Source organism: Microcaecilia unicolor, chromosome 4, assembly GCF_901765095.1.
Source record: "Microcaecilia unicolor chromosome 4, aMicUni1.1, whole genome shotgun sequence".
Lineage (NCBI taxonomy): Eukaryota > Metazoa > Chordata > Amphibia > Gymnophiona > Siphonopidae > Microcaecilia > Microcaecilia unicolor.
Window position 1 is genome coordinate 310601993 of NC_044034.1, and position 23558 is coordinate 310625550.

At 47.0% G+C, this 23558-nt stretch overlaps 1 protein-coding gene across 2 annotated transcripts in view; it reads left to right on the forward strand.

The window, feature by feature from the left end:
- Positions 1-23558, forward strand: part of PPP2R2A (protein phosphatase 2 regulatory subunit Balpha) — a 185925-nt gene that overhangs the window by 126200 nt on the left and 36167 nt on the right. For both annotated transcript variants that reach the window (XM_030201832.1, XM_030201833.1), the window contains 2 exons: positions 3807-3984; positions 4766-4930. In XM_030201832.1, coding sequence (XP_030057692.1) covers positions 3807-3984; positions 4766-4930 — 343 coding nt within the window. The remainder of the gene's footprint in view (positions 1-3806; positions 3985-4765; positions 4931-23558) is intronic.

A 23558-nucleotide genomic window follows, 5' to 3' on the forward strand; every position in this document is an offset into this window, starting at 1 on the left:
GAGAGTTTTTGTCACTGGGTTCCCTGGTCTATTTGGATCATACAAAACAAAGTGCTGGGAAATTTTCTCACGTTGTATGCATATTTTGAGAGAGTAAGTTCAGTATAAGATATGTTACTCCCTCTCTTGGTCGTTTTGGGGTTTTGGTAAAAGGAAGACAGTATGACTGGTTTCTATGAAACATTGAAAATGCCTTAGATAGAAACTTAGGATATGTTAGAATTACTTTATTTTGGCAGAATTGTGTGTGAGGCATGAAGTCTATTAATAACCTGTAACTTGCTAACATATCATGCTGATGTTATGGCTACAAGAAGAAAGTCTTCCACGAGACATATTTTTGAGGAGCTGTTTGCATGAGCTCAAGAGGGCTTTTGTGTGAGTTGGTGAGGGACTAATGTAAGATCCCACATTTGTGCGTGCAGTAATGTGAGGTGGTGATATATTTAGTCCCCTCATGAACCTTTAGACTAAAGGGTGAACCGAAACTAGGGCTTTGTCCACCTGTTATGATAGGCTGCAGTAGCACTAGTTAGATGGAGTTTGTTTATAGCCCAGAATTGAATGGGTGCAGTGAGTGTTGGTGTTGGAGTAGCATTGGTATTCACCATATGGGAAAACATTTTTTTATTTGAAATTATAGGATTGCTTTGTGAAAGACTTCCTGGAGAACTTGCTGTACTACTTAGGAGAAGTGATATGTTTCAGTCAAAATTATTTATAAGTACATAAGTAATGCCACACTGGGAAAAGACCAAGGGTCCATCGAGCCCAGCATCCTGTCCACGACAGCGGCCAATCCAGGCCAAGAGCACCTGGCAAGGTTCCCAAACGTACAAACATTCTGTACATGTTATTTCCGGAATTGTGGGTTTTTCCCAAGTCCATTTAGTAGCGGTTTATGAACTTGTCCTTAACGAAACCGTCTAACCCCCTTTTAAACTCTGCCAAGCTAACCGCCTTCACCACGTTCTCCGGCAATGAATTCCAGAGTTTAATTACTCATTGGGTGAAGAAAACTTTTCTCCGATTTGTTTTAAATTTACTACACTGTAGTTTCATCGCATGCCCCCTAGTCCTAGTATTTTTGGAAAGCGTGAACAGACGCTTCACATCCACCTGTTCCACTCCACTCATTATTTTATATACCTCTATCATGTCTCTCCTCAGCCGTCTTTTCTCCAAGCTGAAAAGCCCTAGCCTTCTTAGTCTTTCTTCATAGGGAAGTCGTCCCATCCCCGCTATCATTTTCATCGCCCTTCGCTGCACCTTTTCCAATTCCATTATATCTTTCTTGAGGTGCGGCGACCAGAATTGAACACAATACTCAAGGTGCGGTCGCACCATGGAGCTATATAACGGCATTATAACATCCTCACACCTGTTTTCCATACCTTTCCTAATACCCAACATTCTATTTGCTTTCCAAGCCGCAGCAGCACACTGAGCAGAAGGTTTCAGTGTATTATCGACGATGACACCCAGATACCTTTCTTGGTCCGTAACTCCTAACGTGGAACCTTGCATGACGTAGTTATAATTCGGGTTCTTTTTTCCCACATGCATCACCTTGCACTTGCTCACATTAAACGTCATCTGCCATTTAGCCGCCCAGTCTCCCAGTCTCGTAAGGTCCTTCTGTAATTTTTCACAATCCTGTCGCGAGTTAACGACTTTGAATAACTTTGTGTCATCAGCAAATTTAATTACCTCGCTAGTTACTCCCATCTCTAAATCATTTATAAATATAATAAAAAGCAGCGGTCCTAGCACGGACCCCTGAGGAACCCCACTAACTACCCTTCTCCATTGTGAATACTGCCCATTTAACCCCACTCTCTGTTTCCTATTCTTCAACCAGCTTTTAATCCACAATAGGACTTTTCCATGACCCTCCAATTTCCTCTGTAGCCTTTCATGAGGTACCTTGTCAAACACCTTTTGAAAATCCAGATACACAATTTTAACCGGCTCCCCTTTGTCCACATGTTTGTTTACTCCTTCAAAGAATTAGCATTCCATTCTGTGAGATGCGGGACTGGTATATTGAGGTGAAGCATAGATTCCCTCTTTTGTGTGATTTAGATCTGAGAGAAGTAGGAAAATGGAGCTCAGTTTCATGATGGCAGCAGTAGTAAAGGTATGGCCTGATCATTGTTTCAGTACCTCTGCTGAAACAGAGAACTTTTAGGAATATTCAAAAATATTGCATTCTTCTGCAGCTATATTTCTGATTATATACTGAGTATTTTGACATTTAGGATCAGTTTTAAATATGTATGCATCAAAATTTTCATTTATCTAACCAAAATCGGGGTTTATGTCCTTGGGGGGGGGGGGGGGAATCATTTTCCTACCCCATCCCCTTTATTTTTACATCTCTGCCCATAACACCAGGCTACAGCATAGATGTGAACCTTCATTCTAGTTTTCTGTAAGTACGTGTGTTATTAGCATTAGGCTTTTACGTTTGGCAGAGTCCCTTATAAAATATTGTGTGAATTCCATATATCCTGACTTAGACATTGGAATTCCCCTCTGCATGTCCTTTTTAAAATACTGCTCTTTACTGCTTTTGCTTTTGAAATAGTGCAATATTGCCACTAGAGGTCTCAGTGGCCCTTTTGGGACCAGGCGGCCAGGAGGTGGGAGCGGGTGGGCATTGCTCCTGCTCCACTGGGCAACCAGGAACCCCCGGTAAGGACAGGGACTGGGTCAGTTGGTGAGGGGAAGGGGGCTTGCAGCCTAACATCAATTTTGGGGGCAGTGAGCCCTGGAGTGCAGGCACTAGTGAAGGCTTCCACATGTTGGCCTCGTACTCACATGTGGGGGCCTCCAGGATGAGAGGTGTGTTTGCTGGGAAGGGCCAGATGTTCTGAGAGGGGTGATTGTGCTTTTGGGTGTGCTGTCAGGAGGGGGTTTGGGGAGACCTGCATCAGGATGAGGAGCACCTATTTTTTCACGGAGAGAGTAGTGGATGCTTGGAATGCTCTCCCACAGGAGGTGATGGAGAGAAAAACGGTAATGAAATTCAAACATGCATGGGATAAACATAAAGGAATCCTGTTCCGAGGGAATGGATCCTCAGAAGCTTAGCTGAGATTGGGTGGCAGAGCCGGTGGTGGGAGGCGGGGATAGTGCTGGGCAGACTTATACGGTCTGTGCCCTGAAAATGACAGATACAAATCAAGGTAAGGTATACACAAAAAGTAGCACGTATGAGTTTATCTTGTTGGGCAGACTGGATGGACCGTGCAGGTCTTTTTCTGCCATCATCTACTATGTTACTATGTTTGTCCTGCACGCCACCATGCAAGGGAGCTGAGGGGATTCCAAGCACAGCTTCTGCTGTTTGAAACCAGTGGTACTGGAGGATGCTGCAGGGGCAGAGTTCTTGGCTATCTGGGGAAGGATGTCAAACTGTTGTTCAACAGCCATACTTACTGGGCTCCATAGGAGCCATGTTCTACAGATTCTAGCTGAAGATAGTTGCTGTGATGGATGGTCTGTATATGGAGATTAAAAATAGGAGGGCATAAACCTCATTCAGAGTGAAGGCTCAGGGTACTTTGTTATATTGAACTGGAAACAAATGAAGTAAGAAGAAAGAGCTACATGAAAAGAAACAAATACATTAGTTGAGAAAAATGAACCATAGCCTTTGTGAGACTAATGAAGCTCCTTTCCAGAACACAGAATGCAGTCTAACCATGCTTAGCTTCTGAAATTTGACAGGATCAGACTCATGCTGGTATGTTTGCACAAAGTATGTATTTAATGGCTTTGTGGCTGTGTTACTTCTTCAGGTGCCAGTATTCAGGCCCATGGATCTCATGGTGGAAGCCAGTCCACGGAGAATATTTGCCAATGCCCACACGTACCACATCAACTCCATCTCTGTCAATAGTGACTATGAAACATATCTGTCTGCAGATGACTTGCGGATTAATCTTTGGCATCTAGAAATTACAGACAGAAGTTTTAGTATCCTTTTCCAATTAAAACAAAGTGCTTGCATAAGGAGGACTTTTGCCACAGAGGTTCTGTTTGGGCTAGGAACTGGTGAACACTTGAGAAGCAATTGCATTATGCTCAAACCAATGAAGATTTGTGACTTGTTTATGAAATATTTCTAAGTAGGGTTCTACCGAATATTCGTATTCAGTTTGATTCGGTTCTGAATAGTGCCTCAAATCCATTATTCATGTTCGGCCAAATAGTGATTTGTATGAACACGAATAATCTGGGGCTCTACTGTACTAAATCCTTTTGAAATAAAATCTTGATCTCTGATTTCACATTGCTTCTTTTATTATTTGTTTTGTTAAAGCTCAGTACCCATTATTCATATTCGGTATTCGTATTCGGCCAAATAGTAAATTCGGTACAGCTCTCATTTCTAGTCAGCATATTTAAAGTGAATGTATCCACGGAAGTGGGAAGGGGAGAAACATTTTCTAAATGTATGACCTGCCTGATGGAGTAAACGTTAAGTTCATTCACAATAAGTCAAGTTGAAAAGATATAGCAGTTACTCTGTAGTAGCAGCACAAGGACAGTCCAGTGTGTGTTGAAGATGAGAACTAGACTTGATCTTTTGTTTTGGAGCTGTTTTTAATAGACTGATAGTGATGCATTGCATACAGTTAATGATGCTGGGAGTAGCTGTTGTCTTACCTTTATTTTGTTTAACTATCAGACCCTTGTTGCTAACGTTTTACAGATTTTATACAGTTTTTGAATTCCTTCACAAAATGCCCCCTAGATATTGTAGATATCAAGCCTGCGAACATGGAAGAGCTGACGGAGGTAATTACAGCTGCCGAGTTTCATCCACACCACTGTAACACATTTGTATACAGCAGCAGCAAGGGAAATATTCGGCTCTGTGACATGAGGGCAGCAGCACTCTGTGACAGGCATTCTAAATGTGAGTCTTGCCAGCATCTATCATCTACACATCTTTCCTTTTTTTCTAAAAGCACTTCTGTCATTTACTTGCAGGTAAGGATGTATTAGCACAATTGATTTTTCCTTTCCCCTTTAATGGAATTAGTCAAAGTTTTATTGATATGTGGGCTGTGATTACAGAGGGTGATACCATGCAGTCCACCAAAATGTTTGCAAATGTTTTGCAAGTTTTGTAGTCATCTTATGAGGAGGCCTTCTGAAAGACGCATGCAGAACATTATAAATTGTGGGAGCCATATTTTCTTTGTTGGCAACCTAAATTCCACTGCTCAGTTTCATTCAGAATCAAAGCTGAAACTGAAACAATTGTGCCTGCCTCCGCAGAAGGTGGATGCCAGCAGAGACCTGGCCCCCCGGGCCTTCTGACCTACCCGTAGGCCCACCTTAAGAATCCGTAGTGGTCTATTGACCACTTTGGGGGCAGGAACGAACCCCACTTTTTCCTGTCCAGTGTCACTGCTCAGTCAAAATGGCTACCAAGACTACTTGCCACAGCCTCGCAATGTCCCAGCAGCCGTTCCTTGTCATTTATACCAGACCAGTCCAGACTAATGGGTTGTGTCCATCTACCAGCGGAAGGAGACAGAGAAAATAGTTCCAAGTGAACCATCCCCTGAAGGGTATCATTCAGCCTGGAATGTTCAGTATTTTCTCCATCTCCTAACAGATGGTGAACGGATCGTGCAGCTACTCTGGATTGCTGGCTGGTAGCTCCTGTCTCAGATTCTTCTGGTGACAGTGGAGCCAGGGGTGTGCTGGTAGCCGTGTTGGGGCTAGTTTTAGATGATACTCAGTGGTCCTGAGTTCCTCATCTGCCAGCTAGGGTGATATCCAGTGACCCTGGTTCCCTCCTCTGGTTGTCTTTCTAGCACAGTGATGGTTGATTATGGCATGGAGTACCTTGTCTCCCCTGTGGGGTTCTTCTCTTCTGTGTTGGTAGGTATATCTGAATTTCTGACCCGGAGGTAAGCCTTTATTTATTCCTGTCACTAGTGAAGAAGATTGTTTACAAAAAAAAAAAAAAAGGGAAACTTTGTTTTCCCCTCCTTTTCTGCTTCTGAGGTAAACCTTTATTTATTCCTGTGTACAGCGCTGCGTATGCCTTGTACCCTTTGCCTGGAACAATCTTCCTCAACCCCTACGCCAAGCTCCCTCCCTACCCATTTTCAAATCTCTGCTTAAAACTCACCTCTTCAATGCTGCGTTCGGCACCTAACCTTTCGTGAAATATAGTATTCCCTATCAGACGGACTCCACACTTGTCTTTAGATTGTACACCTGTCTTTTAGATTGTAAGCTCCTTGAGCAGGGACTGTCCTTCCATGTTAAATTGTACAGCGCTGCGTAACCCTAGTAGCGCTTTAGAAATGTTAAGTAGTAGTAGTAGTAAATGATAAATAATAGTAGTAGTCACTAGTGAAGGAGGTGGTTTAAAAAAGAAGAAACTTTGTTTTTCTTTCTTTCTCTTGCCTGTTACCTGATTTATTTTTCTGCCTTTGGCAATATATTCTAGGGGGCTGTTTGCGAAGTTTCTTTGAATTTCGCTGACTGGCATCTGATTCTGATCTTGGACCCTTCCGAGCTGGTACCAGTTGCTTTGATTCTTGTTTTGGCAGCAGTTTTTTCTTCCTTAGGGAGGTTCTGGTTCTCTCGTCCCCGTGGATCCCTCCTGTCTGCTCTGGTTTGTCTGCAGTGGCGGGGGTCCGAGTTGTTCTTGGTGTGCAACTGCTAGCTCATATCCCTCTTCTGAGTACCCTCGGGAGCGCCATTCTTGCTAGTCTTTTGCTTGTACTCAGTTCAGTGTCTCTTTACGGGAATGTGCCTTTTTAGGACTAGTTTGCCACAGCTGTTCCTTGCTTTCGGGTGGGAATTTTAGCCTGGCACAGGCGGATTTTGCCTTTTCTATTTTCAGGCGCCTCTCTCCTGGCACATTTGACACTCCTTCCTTTTTGTGTAAGGGGTGCAGTTCTTTCCTGCTGAGCAGATCTATTGCTATGCATCTGGATTATTGCCTCTTAGCTCTGCGCTTTTCTCTACTTTTCTGCAGGGAAGTGGCTGTGTTCAGGGTCTGGAGTTTGACTCTCCCTTAGCTATTTTTTCCTCGGTTTGGTGTTAGTAGCCAGCTTCCTCTTTGTTCCTGGCCTGGCGAGAGTTGTTTCTTGCTTACTGCCTTGTGGCTGCATTTTGCTCCCTATGATCTGAAGATTCCAGACCTGTGGTGCTTACCTCCCTCTTGGCGGGAGTTCTTTCTCTACATTCACTGTTGCTCTGTCTCAGTTACCCAGGAGGGTGGTCATTGTGGCTCAGAGACCACTTGTGTGCTGAGAGTGTCTCTTGGGGCATGGGGCCTTCTCTTCTTGTAGTTCTAGTCCCTCTGGGCCAGGAGAATGCAACACCAGGTCTACATTTCCACAAGTTGTGCTCCTTTCTTGTTGGCCTCCTGGCAGCATCTTCTTCTCTGGCTGTTCCCTGGGGCTCCATCTGTGCATTTTGCTTGTTGAGCACAGCTCCATCGCTCCATGTTGAGCACAGCTCCATCGCTCCATGTTGAGCACAGCTCCACAGTTCCAGGTTGGCTTTAGCTCCATTGCTGTATGTTGAGGACAGCTCTATCATGGCATGTTGAGTGAAGTTCCTTTGATGCATATTCTGCAACCTTTCATCTCTGCTTGTTGAATGCAGCTCTATTGTCACATGTTGAGTGTAGTTCTTTCTCTGCAGGTCTCAATGTGGGGTGCAGTCCTGTGTTTGCGTGTAGAACATGGCTCTGTGTCTGCCTGTGGAACGCAGCTCGTGTGTAGCATGCAGCTCTCTCTGCGTATGGAATGCAGCTCCCTGCCTGTGTGCAGTGCGCAGCTCCACCCCCTGTTGAGTGTAGCTCCTTCTCTGTGTGTTTAGCACAACTCTTTTCTGCAGATTGGGCGCAGTTCCAGGGCGGTATGTTGAGCACAGCTATGTGACTGCAGTTGCTGCATAACTTCATGTCTGCATAGGAAGCATAGCTCCTTGCCGGTGTCTGTAGCGCAGCTCCTTGCCAGTGTCTGTAGCACAGCTCCTTGTTTGCGTGTGGAAAGCATCTCCTTGTCTGCATTTTATACACGGTTCCATCACTACCGCAGCTTCAGTTCTGCAGGTACCTCTAACATCCAGCTCTTTCAGTGGGGCACTGCTCATCCTCTGTCTGTTACTCTCAGCTTCTCTGCTTGTTCAGTGCATTTTTATCTTTGCCAGAGGTGTGCAACTCCTCTGCCCGCGGTGCATGGCTCAGTTTGTGTGCTTTGAGTGCAAATCCGTTTGTTCTCGTTGAGCATGGATCCTACTTTGCCTGATGAGCTCAGCTTCGTTTCTGTCCCTTGAGTACAGTTCAGTCTCTGACTGTGAAGCGTATTTTCCTTTGCTTGTTGGGCACTGTTTCACCTTGTCGGTCAACCCCAGCTCTTTTCTGTGGGTTGGATTTAGTAACTTCTCGGCAGCTGTGGCTTACTGCAGTTAGATTGCTAGACAAGGCTGCCTTGTCTCCTGTTAGCTGCCATTCCTGTGGCCTCTTTTCTTGTCGTACCCTCTTGTTGGCTGGCGAGAAGCTTCTCCATTGCTGGAGTTTGAATTCGTCTCTGTTCCTTTTGTGTCTTCTTGGCACCTTGGGGGTCTTTTCTCCGCAGTACGACTCTCGACTCTCTTTCTTTTTGTCTCCTTTTGTTCTCTTGGCTTTGTTCTTTCATCCCTAAGTCCAGAGTGAGCTGGTTTAGGAGTACTCTTTCTATGGTTGTACCTTGGTATGCTACTGCCCTTTTCTTCATGGTTCTCCTGGGGAGACTAGCGCTCCACTTAGTTGGTTCTCTGGAGTCTCTTCTTCTTCTGTGGAGTTTGATTTTCTCACTAGGTGCGGGTTTCTGGTACTTGCTTCCTTCTATGAAGTGTGGTATACTGTGTGGGGTTGCCTACTCCTAGTACTTGTTAGGGTCGCTTCCTCCGACCATCTTGTACTTAAGGCAGACTGGCAGGTTTGGGAGTTAGCCTTTGTCCTGCCAGGGTTCAGAGAAGTGGATCCTGGTCTAGGAGAGACAGTTCTTCTCCTTGTTGCTCAGATACAACTGTTGCCTCCCTTCCAGGGGGGTCCTTTGGCATGAGTATCTTTGCTGCTTCTTTTGCTGCTCTCGGGGTACGTAGTTTTTCTTTTGCTCAGGACATTTGTTTTACGTCCCACAGCTTCAGTTCCTTTTCTAGTGTCTAACTCTGTTCCATTTTGGTAGCCTGGTGGTTCGGATATTTGAATCCTTTTCTGCGGGAAACTGCTTTGCTACATCCCATTAGTCTGGACTGGTCTGGTATAGATGACATGGAAGGAAAAATTATGTTCTTACCTGATAATTTTCTTCCCTTTAATCTTACCAGACCAGTCTAGATGCCCTCCCTGGCTAATGTCTCTCAGAGTGTTGTTTCATTTGGGTATCCCTGGCTGTTCCACAACCCTTCAATTCGGTGGGATGTCCTACAGCACTGCCTACTTCATCTTCTCTATTCAGTCTCCTGCCACTTGTTGTGCCACTCTGTATGACTCCTGTTACTTGGGATCACGGAGTTCTTTCCCCAGATTCAGGGGTAGATCTGTATATGGCAAGCTCGGTGTGGACCATTCCCTCCCGCTTACTTTACTATTAGGGGAGGTTGCAGTTGTCTTCAGCCAAGCAGGAACAGTGAGGTTCTGCATATTGACTCCAAGAGTTTGCCTGTTTGTATTAACTGTGTTTTCTTCTAGACTTCAGAGCACCATTGCTTGGCTATTCGAAATACTGAATATTCCAGGCTGCACGATACCCTTAAGGGGCAATTCACTTGAAACTATTTTCTCTGTTTCCTTCCGCTGGTAGATGGACTGGTCTGGTCTGGTCTGGTATGATTAAAGGAAAGAAAATTATCAGGTAAGAACATAATTTTTCCTTTTGAGATTGCTTATGCTAGTTCTGATCTCAAAATGACTGCTGGAACGTTCCTCGCAGCCATTTCGACTGAGCAACAGCACCAGGCAGGAATGCGTGGGATTCGTTCCTGCTCCCAAAGAGGCCACTAAGACCCATCATGGCTTCTTAAGGTAGATGTAGGGGGAGGGGAGTTTTGCTTTCAACCAAAAATGCCACTCAGATTTCAGTCTGTTTTCAGTTCGAAATAAAAATTTGGTCAGCCTCTAGAAATAATGTAAAGTTCTGAGCATGCAGGCTGTTTTGAAAGCTGCTGAATGGGAGTGAAACAAAGCTTTCCCCAAAACTTTTCAAGAGCTGACTCAACATTCTTTTATAACATCTTTATTTTTGCTCTCATTTATTTTCAACTTAAAAATAAATTGTTCCTTTTCATCCTGCTGGACCTGTTGTCCATACCAGTGCATTGTGTTCCTTCCTGACCAGGATGTGAAGATAGAAATACGATACATAAACTATTTTTATGAAATTCTAGGATATATAATGCAGAAAATTTTTGGCTTGTGGCATAGTATAGTTCTGAATGTCACCAGTATTGCTCAGTTGTATAGGTTTGTTTTTATATTTTATCAACATTTTCTTTATTTGTTTTATATTAGTATATGTATTTTTATAGAATTCCCCATGCGCCTGATGCAAACGTTTGCTGAAACATGACCATGTCATGCCACTGGTGTTGTACCAGTTAATAAACTTCCTTCCATATCATCATGCTGATCAATCCATAGACTGGTGGGTTGTGTCCATCTACCAGCAGGTGGAGATACAGAGATATCCTTTTGCCTCCCTATATGTGGTCATGTGCTGCCGGAAACTCCTCAGTATGTTCTCTATCTCAGCAGGTGGTGGTCACACACAGCAGCAGCTCTGGCTAGGTCTCCAAGCCTAATTTTTAGGTTTTGTTGAGTACCTGGGGTTGAGGGCTCTTCTTGAGCAAGTGCAAACCTGGTGGCGCCAGGTCCCTCCTTTTCTCCCCCCTCCCGCTGGCTCCGTTAAAAAAAAAAAAATTTTGGACGTCCTTAAGGGCGTTTATTTCGACGTTTATTTAAACGTTTATTGCAGCTACTCACTGGGACACCAGGTCGTTACAGCTCGGAGCGAGAAGCAGGTAATTTTTACCTTTTTATAGCGGGCAGGGGGTTCCCCGATCGATCTCCACGTGGCCTATGGCGTCGGAGGGCGAGGGCGCGAAGGATCGCTCCCCGGACCGCGTGTGCGCTTCTAGCGGGGATGCGGGGGTCTTAAAGTCTGATTCGCACTTGTTGGGTGTCAGTTCGGAGGCAGGTCAGTGTCCCGGGTCTTCCTCCGGTGCGGCCATAAACGCCCATCCCCCGCTGCTCGCCTCCGCCATCTTGGCCGGCCACTCTGCTCGGACGGCTTCTTCTTGGGCCGCCCTTGAGCTGGGAGACGTTAATGCCATGGCCGCCCTTGATTTGGGCGACGGCAAAAAAGCGGCTAAAGTTAAGCGCCGTTCTTCCCGCGCGGCTCCTTTGCGGAGTGTCGCGCCGGACGCCATTTTGGATGCGCAGCATGTTTCTACCCCGCTCTTGCGAGCGCCGGTTGAGGGTGCGTCTAGGGCTATGGCCCAGGCTGCTGAAGTGCACAGTCTGGGGGGTTTCTCCCCCGAGTTTATTTTGCTGCTGCATCAGGCCTTCCTTAAGCAAAACGCTGCCCCTTCTCCCTTGTCCGATAAAGGGGTTGAGGCCCCCGGAAGTAAACGCCCTCGGGTGGATTCCCAGGCCTTAGAGGACTCTGTTTCCTCTGATGTAGATGAGGGCAGCGTATCTGAGTTCTCCCAACGGTCCTTTGGGGATTCCTTGGAGGAGACGGATTCCCGCTCGGATGGAGCGGATGACCCCTCTGCAGCGCGGATCTTTCGCTCAGAGGATTTGCCCAACCTGTTAGTGCAGGCCATGAGCATTTTGAAGATTTCCTCTCCAGAGGACGTCTCTCCCTCAGCCCCTGTTGGCTCCGCCATTATGCTGGGGACGAAGCGCCCGCCTAGAACCTTCCACGTGCATGATGCCATGCACACCTTAATTTCGGCTCAATGGGATGTCCCGGAAGCGAGCCTCAAAGTGGCTAGGGCTATGTCCCGCCTCTATCCTTTGCCTGAAAGTGAACGGGAGGCCTTTCTTTGGCCTACCGTGGATTCTTTAATCACTGCGGTGACTAAGAAAACGGCGTTGCCGGTGGAAGGTGGCACGGCCCTAAAGGACGCCCAAGACAGAAGATTGGAGGCGGCCTTAAGGTCGTCCTTCGAGGCGGCTGCCTTAAGTTTGCAGGCCTCAGTTTGCGGCTCCTACGTGGCCAGGGCGTGCCTGACGATTGTGCAGCGGGCTTCCCCCTCGGATCCTTCCTTGAGGGCTGATTAGCCGGCCCTGGAATCGGGCTTGGCTTATTTGGCAGACTTGCTGTATGATGTCTTGAGAGCCTCGGCTAAAGGTATGGCTCAGACAGTCTCTGCGCGGCGGTTGCTTTGGCTGAAACATTGGTCTGTGGACCACACCTCTAAGTCCCGCCTGGCTAAGTTGCCTTTTAAAGGCAAGCTGCTCTTTGGGGTCGAGCTGGACAAAATTGTGACCGATCTCGGCATGTCTAAGGGCAAGAGGTTACCAGAGGTCAGGGCTCGGGCCAGTGCTCGCCCCGGTATCTCCAGAGGACGGTTTCAGGAAGCCCGTCGGTACCGCCCGGGCAAGTCGGGCTCCTCTGCCCCCTCTTCCTTCAAGAGGAACTTCTCCCCCAAGCAGCATTCCTTTCGCAGAGACCGCCGTCCTGGAGGTGCGCCCTCCGGTCCTCCCCCAGGGTCTCGTACCCAATGACGGGGTCCTGGTCCATGGCCCAGTGCAGATTGGAGGACGCCTGTCCTCATTTCTGGGCGAGTGGACCAGGGTAACTTCAGACGCTTGGGTGCTGGAAGTCATCAGAGACGGCTACAAGCTAGAGTTCTGCCGACCCTTAAGAGACGGGTTTGTACTCTCTCCCTGCAAGTCTCCGGTCAAAGCTGTGGCAGTGCAGAAGACCTTGGACAATCTGATCCGCCTGGGTGCGGTCGTTCCGGTGCCAGAAAATCAGCTTGGCAAGGGACGTTACTCCATTTACTTTGTGGTACCAAAGAAAGGAGGTTCTGTATGGCCTATCCTCGACCTCAAAGGGGTCAATCGGGCCTTGAAAGTTCGGAACTTTCGCATGGAGACTCTCCGCTTTGTTATAGCGGCAGTGAAGGCAGGGGAGTTCCTGGCATCCTTGGACATCAAGGAAGCGTACTTGCATATTCCCATCTGGCCTCCTCATCAACGCTTTCTGCGTTTTGCAGTCCTGGGCCGACACTTCCAGTTCAGAGCCCTCCCGTTCGGGCTGGCTACTGCTCCGCGGACCTTCTCCAAAGCAATGGTGGTCATCGCGGCCTTCCTGCGAAAGGAAGGAGTACAAGTCCATCCTTATCTGGACGACTGGTTGATCCGAGCCCCCTCTTATGCAGAGTGCGGCAAAGCTGTGGACCGGGTGATTGCTCTTTTGAGCTCCCTGGGGTGGATCATCAACTGGGAGAAAAGTCAGCTGCGCCCGACTCAGTCCCTGGAGTATCTGGGAGTTCGATTCGACACCCAAGTAGGCAGAGTGTTCCTTCCGGACAATCGGATTGTCAAACTTCAGGCTCAGGTGGACCAGTTCCTAGTAGCCTCTCTGCTTCGGGCTTGGGACTATGCAGCTGTTGGGCTCTATGACGGCCACGATGGAAGTAGTGCCCTGGGCCAGGGCTCATATGAGACCACTACAACACTCTCTGCTGCAGCGCTGGACTCCGGTGTCGGAGGATTATGCTGTGCGCCTTCCCTTGGACCCAGCAGTGCGCAAGGCGCTGAGCTGGTGGCTGAAGACAGAAAGTTGTCTGCAGGGATGCCTCTTGTGACTCCGGAGTGGATTGTCGTCACAACGGACGCCTCTTTTACGGGCTGGGGAGCCCACTGCTTGGGAAGGACAGCACAGGGGCTCTGGTCTCCTGCAGAGACAAAGTGGTCTATCAACCTCCTGGAACTCAGAGCCATTCGGTTGGCGCTTTTGGAGTTCCTCCCGGAACTGGCGTTGAAGCCAGTACGGGTCCTGTAGGACAATGCCACGGCTGTGGCCTATGTCAACCGCCAGGGAGGTACCAAGAGCGCCCCTCTAGCCAAGGAAGCCATGAATCTATGCCAGTGGGCGGAAGCGAACCTGGAACAGCTGTCAGCGGCCCACATTGCCGGAGTCATGAATGTCAAGGCGGACTTTCTCAGTCGCCATACCTTGGATCCCGGAGAGTGGCAGTTATCGGCTCAGGCGTTCTTGGACATCACGAAGCGCTGGGGCCAGCCGAGCCTAGATCTGATGGCGTCATTGGCCAATTGCCAAGTGCCGCGCTTTTTCAGCAGAGGACGGGACCCTCGATCTCTGGGAGTAGATGCTCTTCTCCAACAGTGGCCGACACAGGAGCTTCTCTATGTGTTCCCGCCCTGGCCCATGTTGGGCAGGGTACTAGATCGGGTGGCAAAGCATCCGGACCGAATAATCCTGGTGGGTCCGGACTGGCCCAGACGTCCCTGGTATGCGGACTTGATCAGGCTCTCAGTGGACGACCCTCTGCGGCTGCCAGTGGAGCAGGGCCTGTTGCATCAGGGTCCCGTGGTGATGGAGGATCCCTCCCCCTTTGGTCTTACGGCCTGGCTATTGAGCGGCAGCGTCTGAGGAAGAAGGGCTTCTCAGGCAAGGTCATCGCCACTATGCTGAGAGCGAGGAAGCGCTCTACTTCTACTGCTTACGCCAGGGTTTGGCGTACCTTTGCAGCGTGGTGTGAAGCAGGCTCACTTTCTCCCTTCACTGCTCCAATTTCTTCAGTGCTGGCGTTCCTGCAAGAAGGTCTGGAGAAAGGCCTGTCGCTCAGTTCCCTTAAAGTCCAGGTAGCGGCTCTGGCTTGCTTCAGGGGCCGCCTGAAGGGTGCTTCCCTGGCTTCGCAGCCAGATGTGGTACGTTTCCTCAAGGGAGTTAATCACCTGCGCCCTCCTCTGCACTCAGTGGTGCCTGCGTGGAATCTCAACCTGGTGCTAAGAGCCTTGCAGAAGCCGCCTTTTGAACCCTTGTCGAGGGCATCTCTGAAAGACCTGACGTTGAAAGCAGTCTTTTTGGTGGCTATCACTTCAGCCAGAAGAGTTTCCGAGCTCCAGGCACTCTCATGTCGAGAGCCTTTTCTGCAGTTCACTGAGGCAGGAGTGACTATTCGCACAGTGCCTTCCTTCCTGCCCAAGATTGTTTCTCGCTTCCATGTGAATCAGCAGCTCTGTCTCCCTTCCTTTCGTAGGGAGGACTACCCAGAGGAATACTCTGCTCTCAAATTTCTGGATGTGAGACGAGTCATCATCAGATACTTGGAAGTGACCAATGATTTCCGGAAATCGGATCATCTGTTTGTCCTGTTTGCAGGTCCTCGTAAGGGTCTGCAGGCTGCTACGCCTACAGTGGCAAGATGGGTCAAGGAAGCCATTGCAGCGGCTTATGTGGCCGCGGGGAAGGTGCCGCCTATTCAGCTGAAGGCTCACTCCACTAGAGCTCAGGCGGCCTCGATGGCAGAGGCCGGGTCCGTCTCCTTGGAAGAGATATGCAAGGCGGCAACTTGGGCATCGGCCCATACCTTCTCCAGGTATTACCGCTTGACTATGGCTGCTCGGGCGGAGGCCCGGTTTGGAACTTCAGTGTTGCGGTCAGGGATTTCTATGTCCCGCCCTGGGTGAGTACTGCTTCGGTACATCCCACCAGTCTATGGATTGATCAGCATGATGATATGGAAGGTAAAATTATGTATCATACCTGATAATTTTCTTTCCATTAATCATAGCTGATCAATCCATAGCCCCTCCCAGATATCTGTACTGTTTATATTCTGGTTGCATTTCAGGTTCAAGTTTAGTCTTCAGTTCCTTCAGGAGGACTTCGTGTTCAAGTTTTTTCAATTGGATTCTTCAAGAGTTGAGACGTGTTTGTGTTACAGTGAACTGCTGCATTCCTCTCCCCTCCGTTTTACGGGGCTGGATTGAGACATAAATTCTGCCGGCGCTCCCTCCCGCTTTGTGCGGCTGTAGGGCAGCTTTGTACCCTTCCCGCTTCGGCGGTGTTAGGGTCAGTCAGCTCCTCCCGCGGTTGCGGTTGCAGGATAAGCCAGATCCCCCCACATCGGCGGGGTGGTGTCCCTCCCCCGCTCCGCGGGGATGAGCTGGACGGATTCCCCTCCCCCACTTGTGTGGGGATGAGCTGGGTTAATTCCCCTCCCCCGTTTCGGCGGTGGTGAGCTGGGCAGAGTGTCCCTTTGTGGGTGTAATTCTCTAAGTGCTGAGTCCTGCGGATGGAGCTTGGATATCGACATACTGAGGAGTTTCCAGCAGCACATGACCACATATAGGGAGGCAAAAGGATTGCTCTCTATCTCCACCTGCTGGTAGATGGACACAACCCACCAGTCTATGGATTGATCAGCTATGATTAATGGAAAGAAAATTATCAGGTATGATACATAATTTTACCTTCTTTTTAACCATACTGGGACTTCTGTTTTCTTTACCACCAGGAAGCTTCAGATTTGTTTCTGGTTTCTTCTGACCAGGTTTTTTTTCTGTGATTGCCTGGAGTCTTGTGATTTTAGCAGATGTATAATATGATTTGGGCCATATTTGTTCTCGGTTTGTGGCCTCATTTGTTGTGGCTCACAGAAGGTTATTCCCAGGTATTGGGTGGGTTTAGTAGCAGCAATGACAGCAGACCACCAAACGATCATACTCCTGTACGGGTATGCGCCATTTCTTACTTTGGTATTCTTTCTGATGCTAATCCAGTGCTATTGACACATTTGTGCACATTAGGAACACTGTACCTCTATATACATCACTACACAAAATGTTGAACCAGGAGAGAGCTGTATCCATAATCAATCGATGGATATGACATTTGTAATCACTTTTTCTGTCCCTATTTCTGCCTATACACTATGCATGTTTTTATTGAGTGGATTGAGAAGTATTTCTTATACTTTTATATTGGTTTATATATTTTTTTATATTAGTTCATTGATTTTTATTTTTATATGAATGATATTTGTTTTATTTATTGATTTACTGATTTGTTTTATGTCTGGTCAGCAGTTGCTCCTGATGTAGCCTTTTAGGCGAAATGAGGCCACGTCAGGCATTGTGATGTTATTTGTACATTAAAATCTTTTACACCTCTACTGCTTTGCCATCATCTGGTGGTCTGCTGTCATTGCTGCTAGTCATAGCGTTGCAGATCCCTGCCTCTCATTTATCCCATTTGGGTGGGTTTATGCTTCCTCCAAAGCACACCTGAGTAAGTTGCTCTTCCAGGGGCATGTCTTTTTTAGTGAGAATGTGGACCAGATCATTGAAAATCTGGGTGAGGCTAATCATTGGCAGCTCCCTTTGGATTGTCTCAGAGTTCCTTTGTGCACAGCCAGCTGCATAAGAACATAAGCGGGACAGACCAAAGGTCCATCAAGCCCAGTATCCTGTTTACAACAGTGATTAATCCATGTCACAAGCACCTGGCAAGATCCCAAAACAGTAAAACAGATTTTTTTTGCTGCTTATGTTAAGCAGTGGATTTTCTTAAGTCCATCTCAATAATGGCTTATGGACTTTTCTTTTAGGAAATTATTCAAACTTTTTAAAAAAACTTTCTAAGCTAACTGCTTTTACTACATTCTCTGGCAGTGAATTCTAGAGTTTAATTGCACGCTGAGTGAAGAAATTGTTTCTCCAGTTTTTTTGTTTTAAAATTTACTGCTTACTAGTTTAGTAGCTTCATTGCATTCCCCCTAGTTCTGGTATTTTTGGAAGAGTAAACAAGTAATTCATGTCTACCTGTTCTACTCCTTTGCCTTGCTAGGTAGACCACCAGTGGTCCTTCAGGCTTCCCAGTCCTAGAATGGTGGGTGATGGGAGGGCTTTTGTTGACAAAAGTGAACAAGAGATGCTGGATCCTCCTCCAGCTCCACAGCCTAAAAAAAGCCTTAGTGATAGTATGGCCTCTCAGCAGTAAGGGTGGGCAACAGATTCATCCTGTTTACTGTGAGTGGGCCCTCATCACCTGTGACCAATGGGTTCTCTAGGTAGTAAAAGCGAGGCTGCAGGTGTCTTCTTGGAATCTTTGTGGATCCCCTCTCGAGACAGGCAGTCAAGAACACAATTTGGTGTTTTCCCGCTCTGAATGCAGTGGAACCAGTGCCTCTACAGAATCAAGGTTGTGGCTGTTGTTCTATCTACTTTTTGGTTCCAAAGAAAGAAGGCTCATTGCAGCCCATCTTGGACCTGAAGGGAGTCGGTGCCTCCCTTGGCATCCTTTGATTCTGGATGGAAACCTTACATTTGGTGATTACTTTGCTCAGGCCAGCTGAGTTCCTCATCTCCTTAAATCTCACAGAGACGTATATGTATACTGCCATCAGGATGCCTTCCAAGCAGTTTCTACACATATCTGTTCTGGGAGAGCGTTTCCAGTTCAGTAGTGGTGGTGGTAGTGACATTTCTCTGGAGTTGGGGCATCTGAGTGCACCCATATCTGGACAACTGGCTCATCAGAGTGTACTCTGAATTTGTCTCCAGGAGGGCCACTACTACAGTGATTAGCCAGCTGGAATGGTTCAGCTAGTTCATGAGCCAGTTGACTTTTTGTCTTGTTGCATAAAGTACCTTTGGATATGTTCCAATACCAGACATGGAATGGTCTTTTTGTAGATGGATTGGGTACTAAAGATACAACCACAGAAGAGAGTTTTGTGTGCAGGGAAGCTGTTTGAGATAGGAGGCAGCTAGGACCATCAGTCAGCTAGAGACGAGCCATCTGCCTAGCTCTGAGGCAGGGAGAAGGCAATCTGTGTTTTATTTTATTTTGGGGGGGAGGGGGTTGTTATCTGCTTACATCCTAAGCCAGTAGTTCCCAAACCTGTCCTTGGGGCTCCCCAGCCCTTCACTGCATGCAAATCTCTTTCATGAATATTCATTTGGAGGTATCCTGAAAAACCTGAGTGGCTGGGGAACCCCAAGGACAGGTTTAGAAACCACTGACCTAAGCGGAGTACAAGATCACATTCGTAGTCTTAAAAACAAACTGTAAGACATCAAGCATCCATATCATAATAAGATTACAGCTATCTCCAAATATACCATTTTAGATATTCATTCAGTTAAAGAGCCTGCTTAAAAAATGTGCCTTCAGATATCTTCTAAATATTGTAGCATCATGAGAGAGCTTCAAAACAGATGGCAACTTATTCCAGAGTAGGGAACCTGCAATTGAAAAAGTTTCCACCCTGGTATCTGCAAAACATATCCTATTCAAAGGAGGGTACAACAAGCAGTTTCTCTTCATCTGAGCTCAAAGGCCTTGCAAACTTGTTATCTTCAGGTCTTGACATAGATAAGGCAACTCCCCATTAACACTCAAATTTTATATAAAATCTGAAATTGTACAGGTAACCAGTATAAAATATATAAATTTGATTTACTATGCTGCTGGCAGGGAAGTACCTGTCACTAATTTGGCAGCAGCGTTGATGCCTAATAATTCCATAGTGGTGGCATACATCAACAAACAAGGGAAAATCTGAAGTGCAGTGGTAGCACTGGTAGCCTTCTGGTTGTGCAGGTGCGTGGAGCAGCTCCTAGCGGTGATTTCAGCAGTCCATGTTCCTGAAACAGAGAACATACATGCAGTTTCCTTAGTCGTAATGCTCTGGGGCTTATCATTCTGCAATCTTGGTGGCATTCAATGTGATCAAATTTCTTCAGTTACAGAAGAGAGCCTGGCAACAGGAATCAACACCATGGTGTAGCCATGGGATGTGGAGGGTGAGGGTCCTGGGAGGGATTAAATGGGGGTTCTTCATCCCAGCCCAGGTGGTGGGGGTTGATTGGGAAGTCAGGATGCTGTGGAGAGAGTTGATCTGTGCAGATCCAGACCTTGACATTTATGCCTTCCTGTTCAGGTAGGCACTTAAGGTTGTCTAGAGGCAGATGTAAATGTTGACATTGGGGGGGAGGGGGGGGGGGTTGCTATCCACATGGATTCCCCTTGTAAGATGAGGGCATCTGTTAGGCCTGCCAAAACTACTCCCTCTCCCCAATCCTGCTATGCCTCTCACCAAAGTGAATATGGTGATCATCACCATGTATAAATAGCCCCCGTTCTAAAATAGTGTTTACCCCTTTATTTTTACATCTCTGCCCATAACACCAGGCTACAGCATAGATGTGAACCTTCATTCTAGTTTTCTGTAAGTACGTGTGTTATTAGCATTAGGCTTTTACGTTTGGCAGAGTCCCTTGTAAAATATTGTGTGAATTCCATATATCCTGACTTAGACATTGGAATTCCCCTCTGCATGTCCTTTTTAAAATACTGCTCTTTACTGCTTTTGCTTTTGAAATAGTGCAATATTGCCACTAGAGGTCTCAGTGGCCCTTTTGGGACCAGGCGGCCAGGAGGTGGGAGCGGGTGGCCATTGCTCCTGCTCCACTGGGCAACCAGGAACTCCTGGTAAGGACGGGGACTGGGTCAGTTGGTGAGGGGAAGGGGGCTTGCAGCCTAACATCAATTTTGGGAGCAATGAGCCCTGGAGTGCAGGCACTAGTGAAGGCTTCCACATGTTGGCCTCGTGCTCACATGTGGGGGCCTCCAGGATGAGAGGTGTGTTTGCTGGGAAGGGCCAGGTGTTCTGAGAGGGGTGATTGTGCTTTTGGGTGTGCTGTCAGGAGGGGGTTTGGGGAGACCTGTATCAGGATGAGGAGCACCTATTTTTTCACGGAGAGAGTGGTGGATGCTTGGAATGCTCTCCCACAGGAGGTGGTGGAGAGGAAAACGGTAACGGAATTCAAACATGCGTGGGATAAACATAAAGGAATCCTGTTCCGAGGGAATGGATCCTCAGAAGCTTAGCCAAGATTGGGTGGCAGAGCCGGTGGTGGGAGGCGAGGCTGGTTGGGAGGCGGGGATAGTGCTGGGCAGACTTACACGGTCAGTGCCCTGAAAATGACGGATATAAATCAAGGTAAGGTATACACAAAAAGTAGTACATATGAGTTTATCTTGTTGGGCAGACTGGATGGACCGTGCAGGTCTTTTTCTGCCGTCATCTACTATGTTACTATCCACCTTATAATCGAAAGAGAAAAACGCCTAGATTTCGACCCAAATCGGGAGATAAACGTTTATCTCGCAAAAACGAATAAATCGGTATAATCGAAAGCCGATTTTGGACGTTTTCAACTGCACTCCGTCGCGGATGCGGACAAAGTTGATGGGGGCGTGTTAGAGGTGTGGTGAAGGTGGAACTGGGGCGTGGTTATCGGCCGAGGAGAGATGAACGTGTTAGGGCGATAATTGAAAAAATAAAGGCGTTTTTAGCGGAAATTTAGGACACTTTTGTTGGACCCTTTTTTCACACGAACAGGTCCCAAAAAAGTGCTCTAAATGACCAGATGACCATCGTAGGGAATCGGGGATGACCTCCCCTGACTCCCCCAGTGGTCACTAACCCCCTCCCACCACAAAAAAATGATGTTTCACAACTTTTTATTTTCACCATCAAATGTCATACCCACCTCCCTGGCAGCAGGTCCCTGGAGCAGTTGTTAGGGGGTGCAGTGGACTTCAGGCAGGTGGACCCAGGCCCATCTCCCCCTACCTGTTACAATTGTGCTGCTTAATGCTTATTAGTCGTCCAACCCCCCCAAACCCACTGTACCCACATGTAGGTGCCCCCCTTCACCCCTTAGGGCTATAGTAATGGTGTAGACTTGTGGGCAGTGGGTTTTGAGGGGGATTTGGGGGGCTCAACACACAAGGGAAGGGTGCTATGCACCTGGGAGCTCTTTTACCTTTTTTTTTTTTTTTTTTGTAAAAGTGCCCCTAGGGTGCCAGGTTGGTGTCCTGGCATGTGAGGGGGACCAGTGCACTACGAACCCTGGCCCCTCCCACGAACAAATGCCTTGGAATTATTCGTTTTTGAGCTGGGCGCTTTCATTTTCCATTATCGCTGAAAGACAAAAACGCCCAGCTCACAAATTGTCGAATAAAACATGGACGTCTATTTTTTTGCGAAAATACGGTTCGGTCCGCCCCTTCACGGACCCGTTCTCGGAGATAAACGCCCATGGAGATAGACGTTTTTGTTTGATTATGCCCCTCCATGTGTATGACAATCTACATGTGTAAATGCTACTATTTACATGTGATTCTTATTTATTTTTGATATTTATACCCCACATCCCGAACATACTTGAGTTCAATGTGGCTAACAGTAAATAGACAACAGACAAGATTTGTAAAGCCATAAACAAAATATCAAATATAGACCATTGATGGTCAGTTGCAGTCTAAGGAAACTCTATTAAAGACTAGAAACCTCCCAAAGAGGAGAGTTTTCAGTGTTTTACGAAATACCAAGTACCCAGGCTGACCCTTGATTGCCATTGACATTGAATTCCACAATTTAGCACCCTGGTATCTAAAGTCAGCAGATTGAACTACTTATAGCGCTCTCTCTCTCTTGCAATCTGGAAAATGAAGTCTAAGGTAGTCCCTAGAACCAGAGGTTATATTGCGTAGGGGAATAGTTATTAAGGGCTGCATATAATCCAGTGCCATGCCATATAATATTTGAAAGACAAAAACATCATTTAAAAATAATCCTGGCTTTAATGGGCAACCAGTGCAGCTTATATAATAATGGAGTGGCTCTATCAAAACGCAACACCTTGAGGACAAGCCTAGCTGCAGTATTTTGGGCCATTTTTAGCCTTTTTAGGATAACCTCCTTACATCTAGCATAGATGGAATTGCATTAATTGAACTGAGTTAAAACCAAGGATTGTACCAGCAGTCTAAAGATGACTGGTGAGAAATATGATCTGATTCTCCTCAGCTTCCAAAGAGACCTAATGGATTTTTTTACTATTGAGGAAACCTGAGACTCGAACATGACATGACTGTCAATACACCCAGTACCCTAAGCATAGAGTCTAGAGGGTACGACACATCAATAGTAGCATTATTATATGCGGTACAGTCAAAGGGTTGGTTACCACAAGAAATTTAGTCTTATCTCTATTTAACTTAAACTTAATTTCGGAAGCCCAGGATTCCTACAAATCCAGACCAAGCCTAATCTTGGGACAATTTTTGGAAGACCAGCCTTGAAAGGGATATAGATTGTGATGTTGTCCACATAAATAAAAGTACAGAACCCTTCTGCCTCTAGCCTTTCACCTAATGGAGCCATCATAACATTGAATAGGATTGGAGAAAGTGGCGAGCCCTGTGGCACTCCACACTTAGGAGACCGGGAAGATGAGAGAGAACCTGACAACTTCATCTGGTACGATCTAGATTTTAGGAAGCCATTGGTGTACCTTCCCACACAATCCAAACTGATCTAACAGGCCTGAAAGCAACTCATGATCAAGAAGGTCAAAGGTACTTAATATATCAAATTGCATCACTGAAAACTTAAAGCCTAGACTGACTGCTTTCCTAAAATCAGATATTAACATCAGGGCCTATAGTCATACTCTCCTTAAG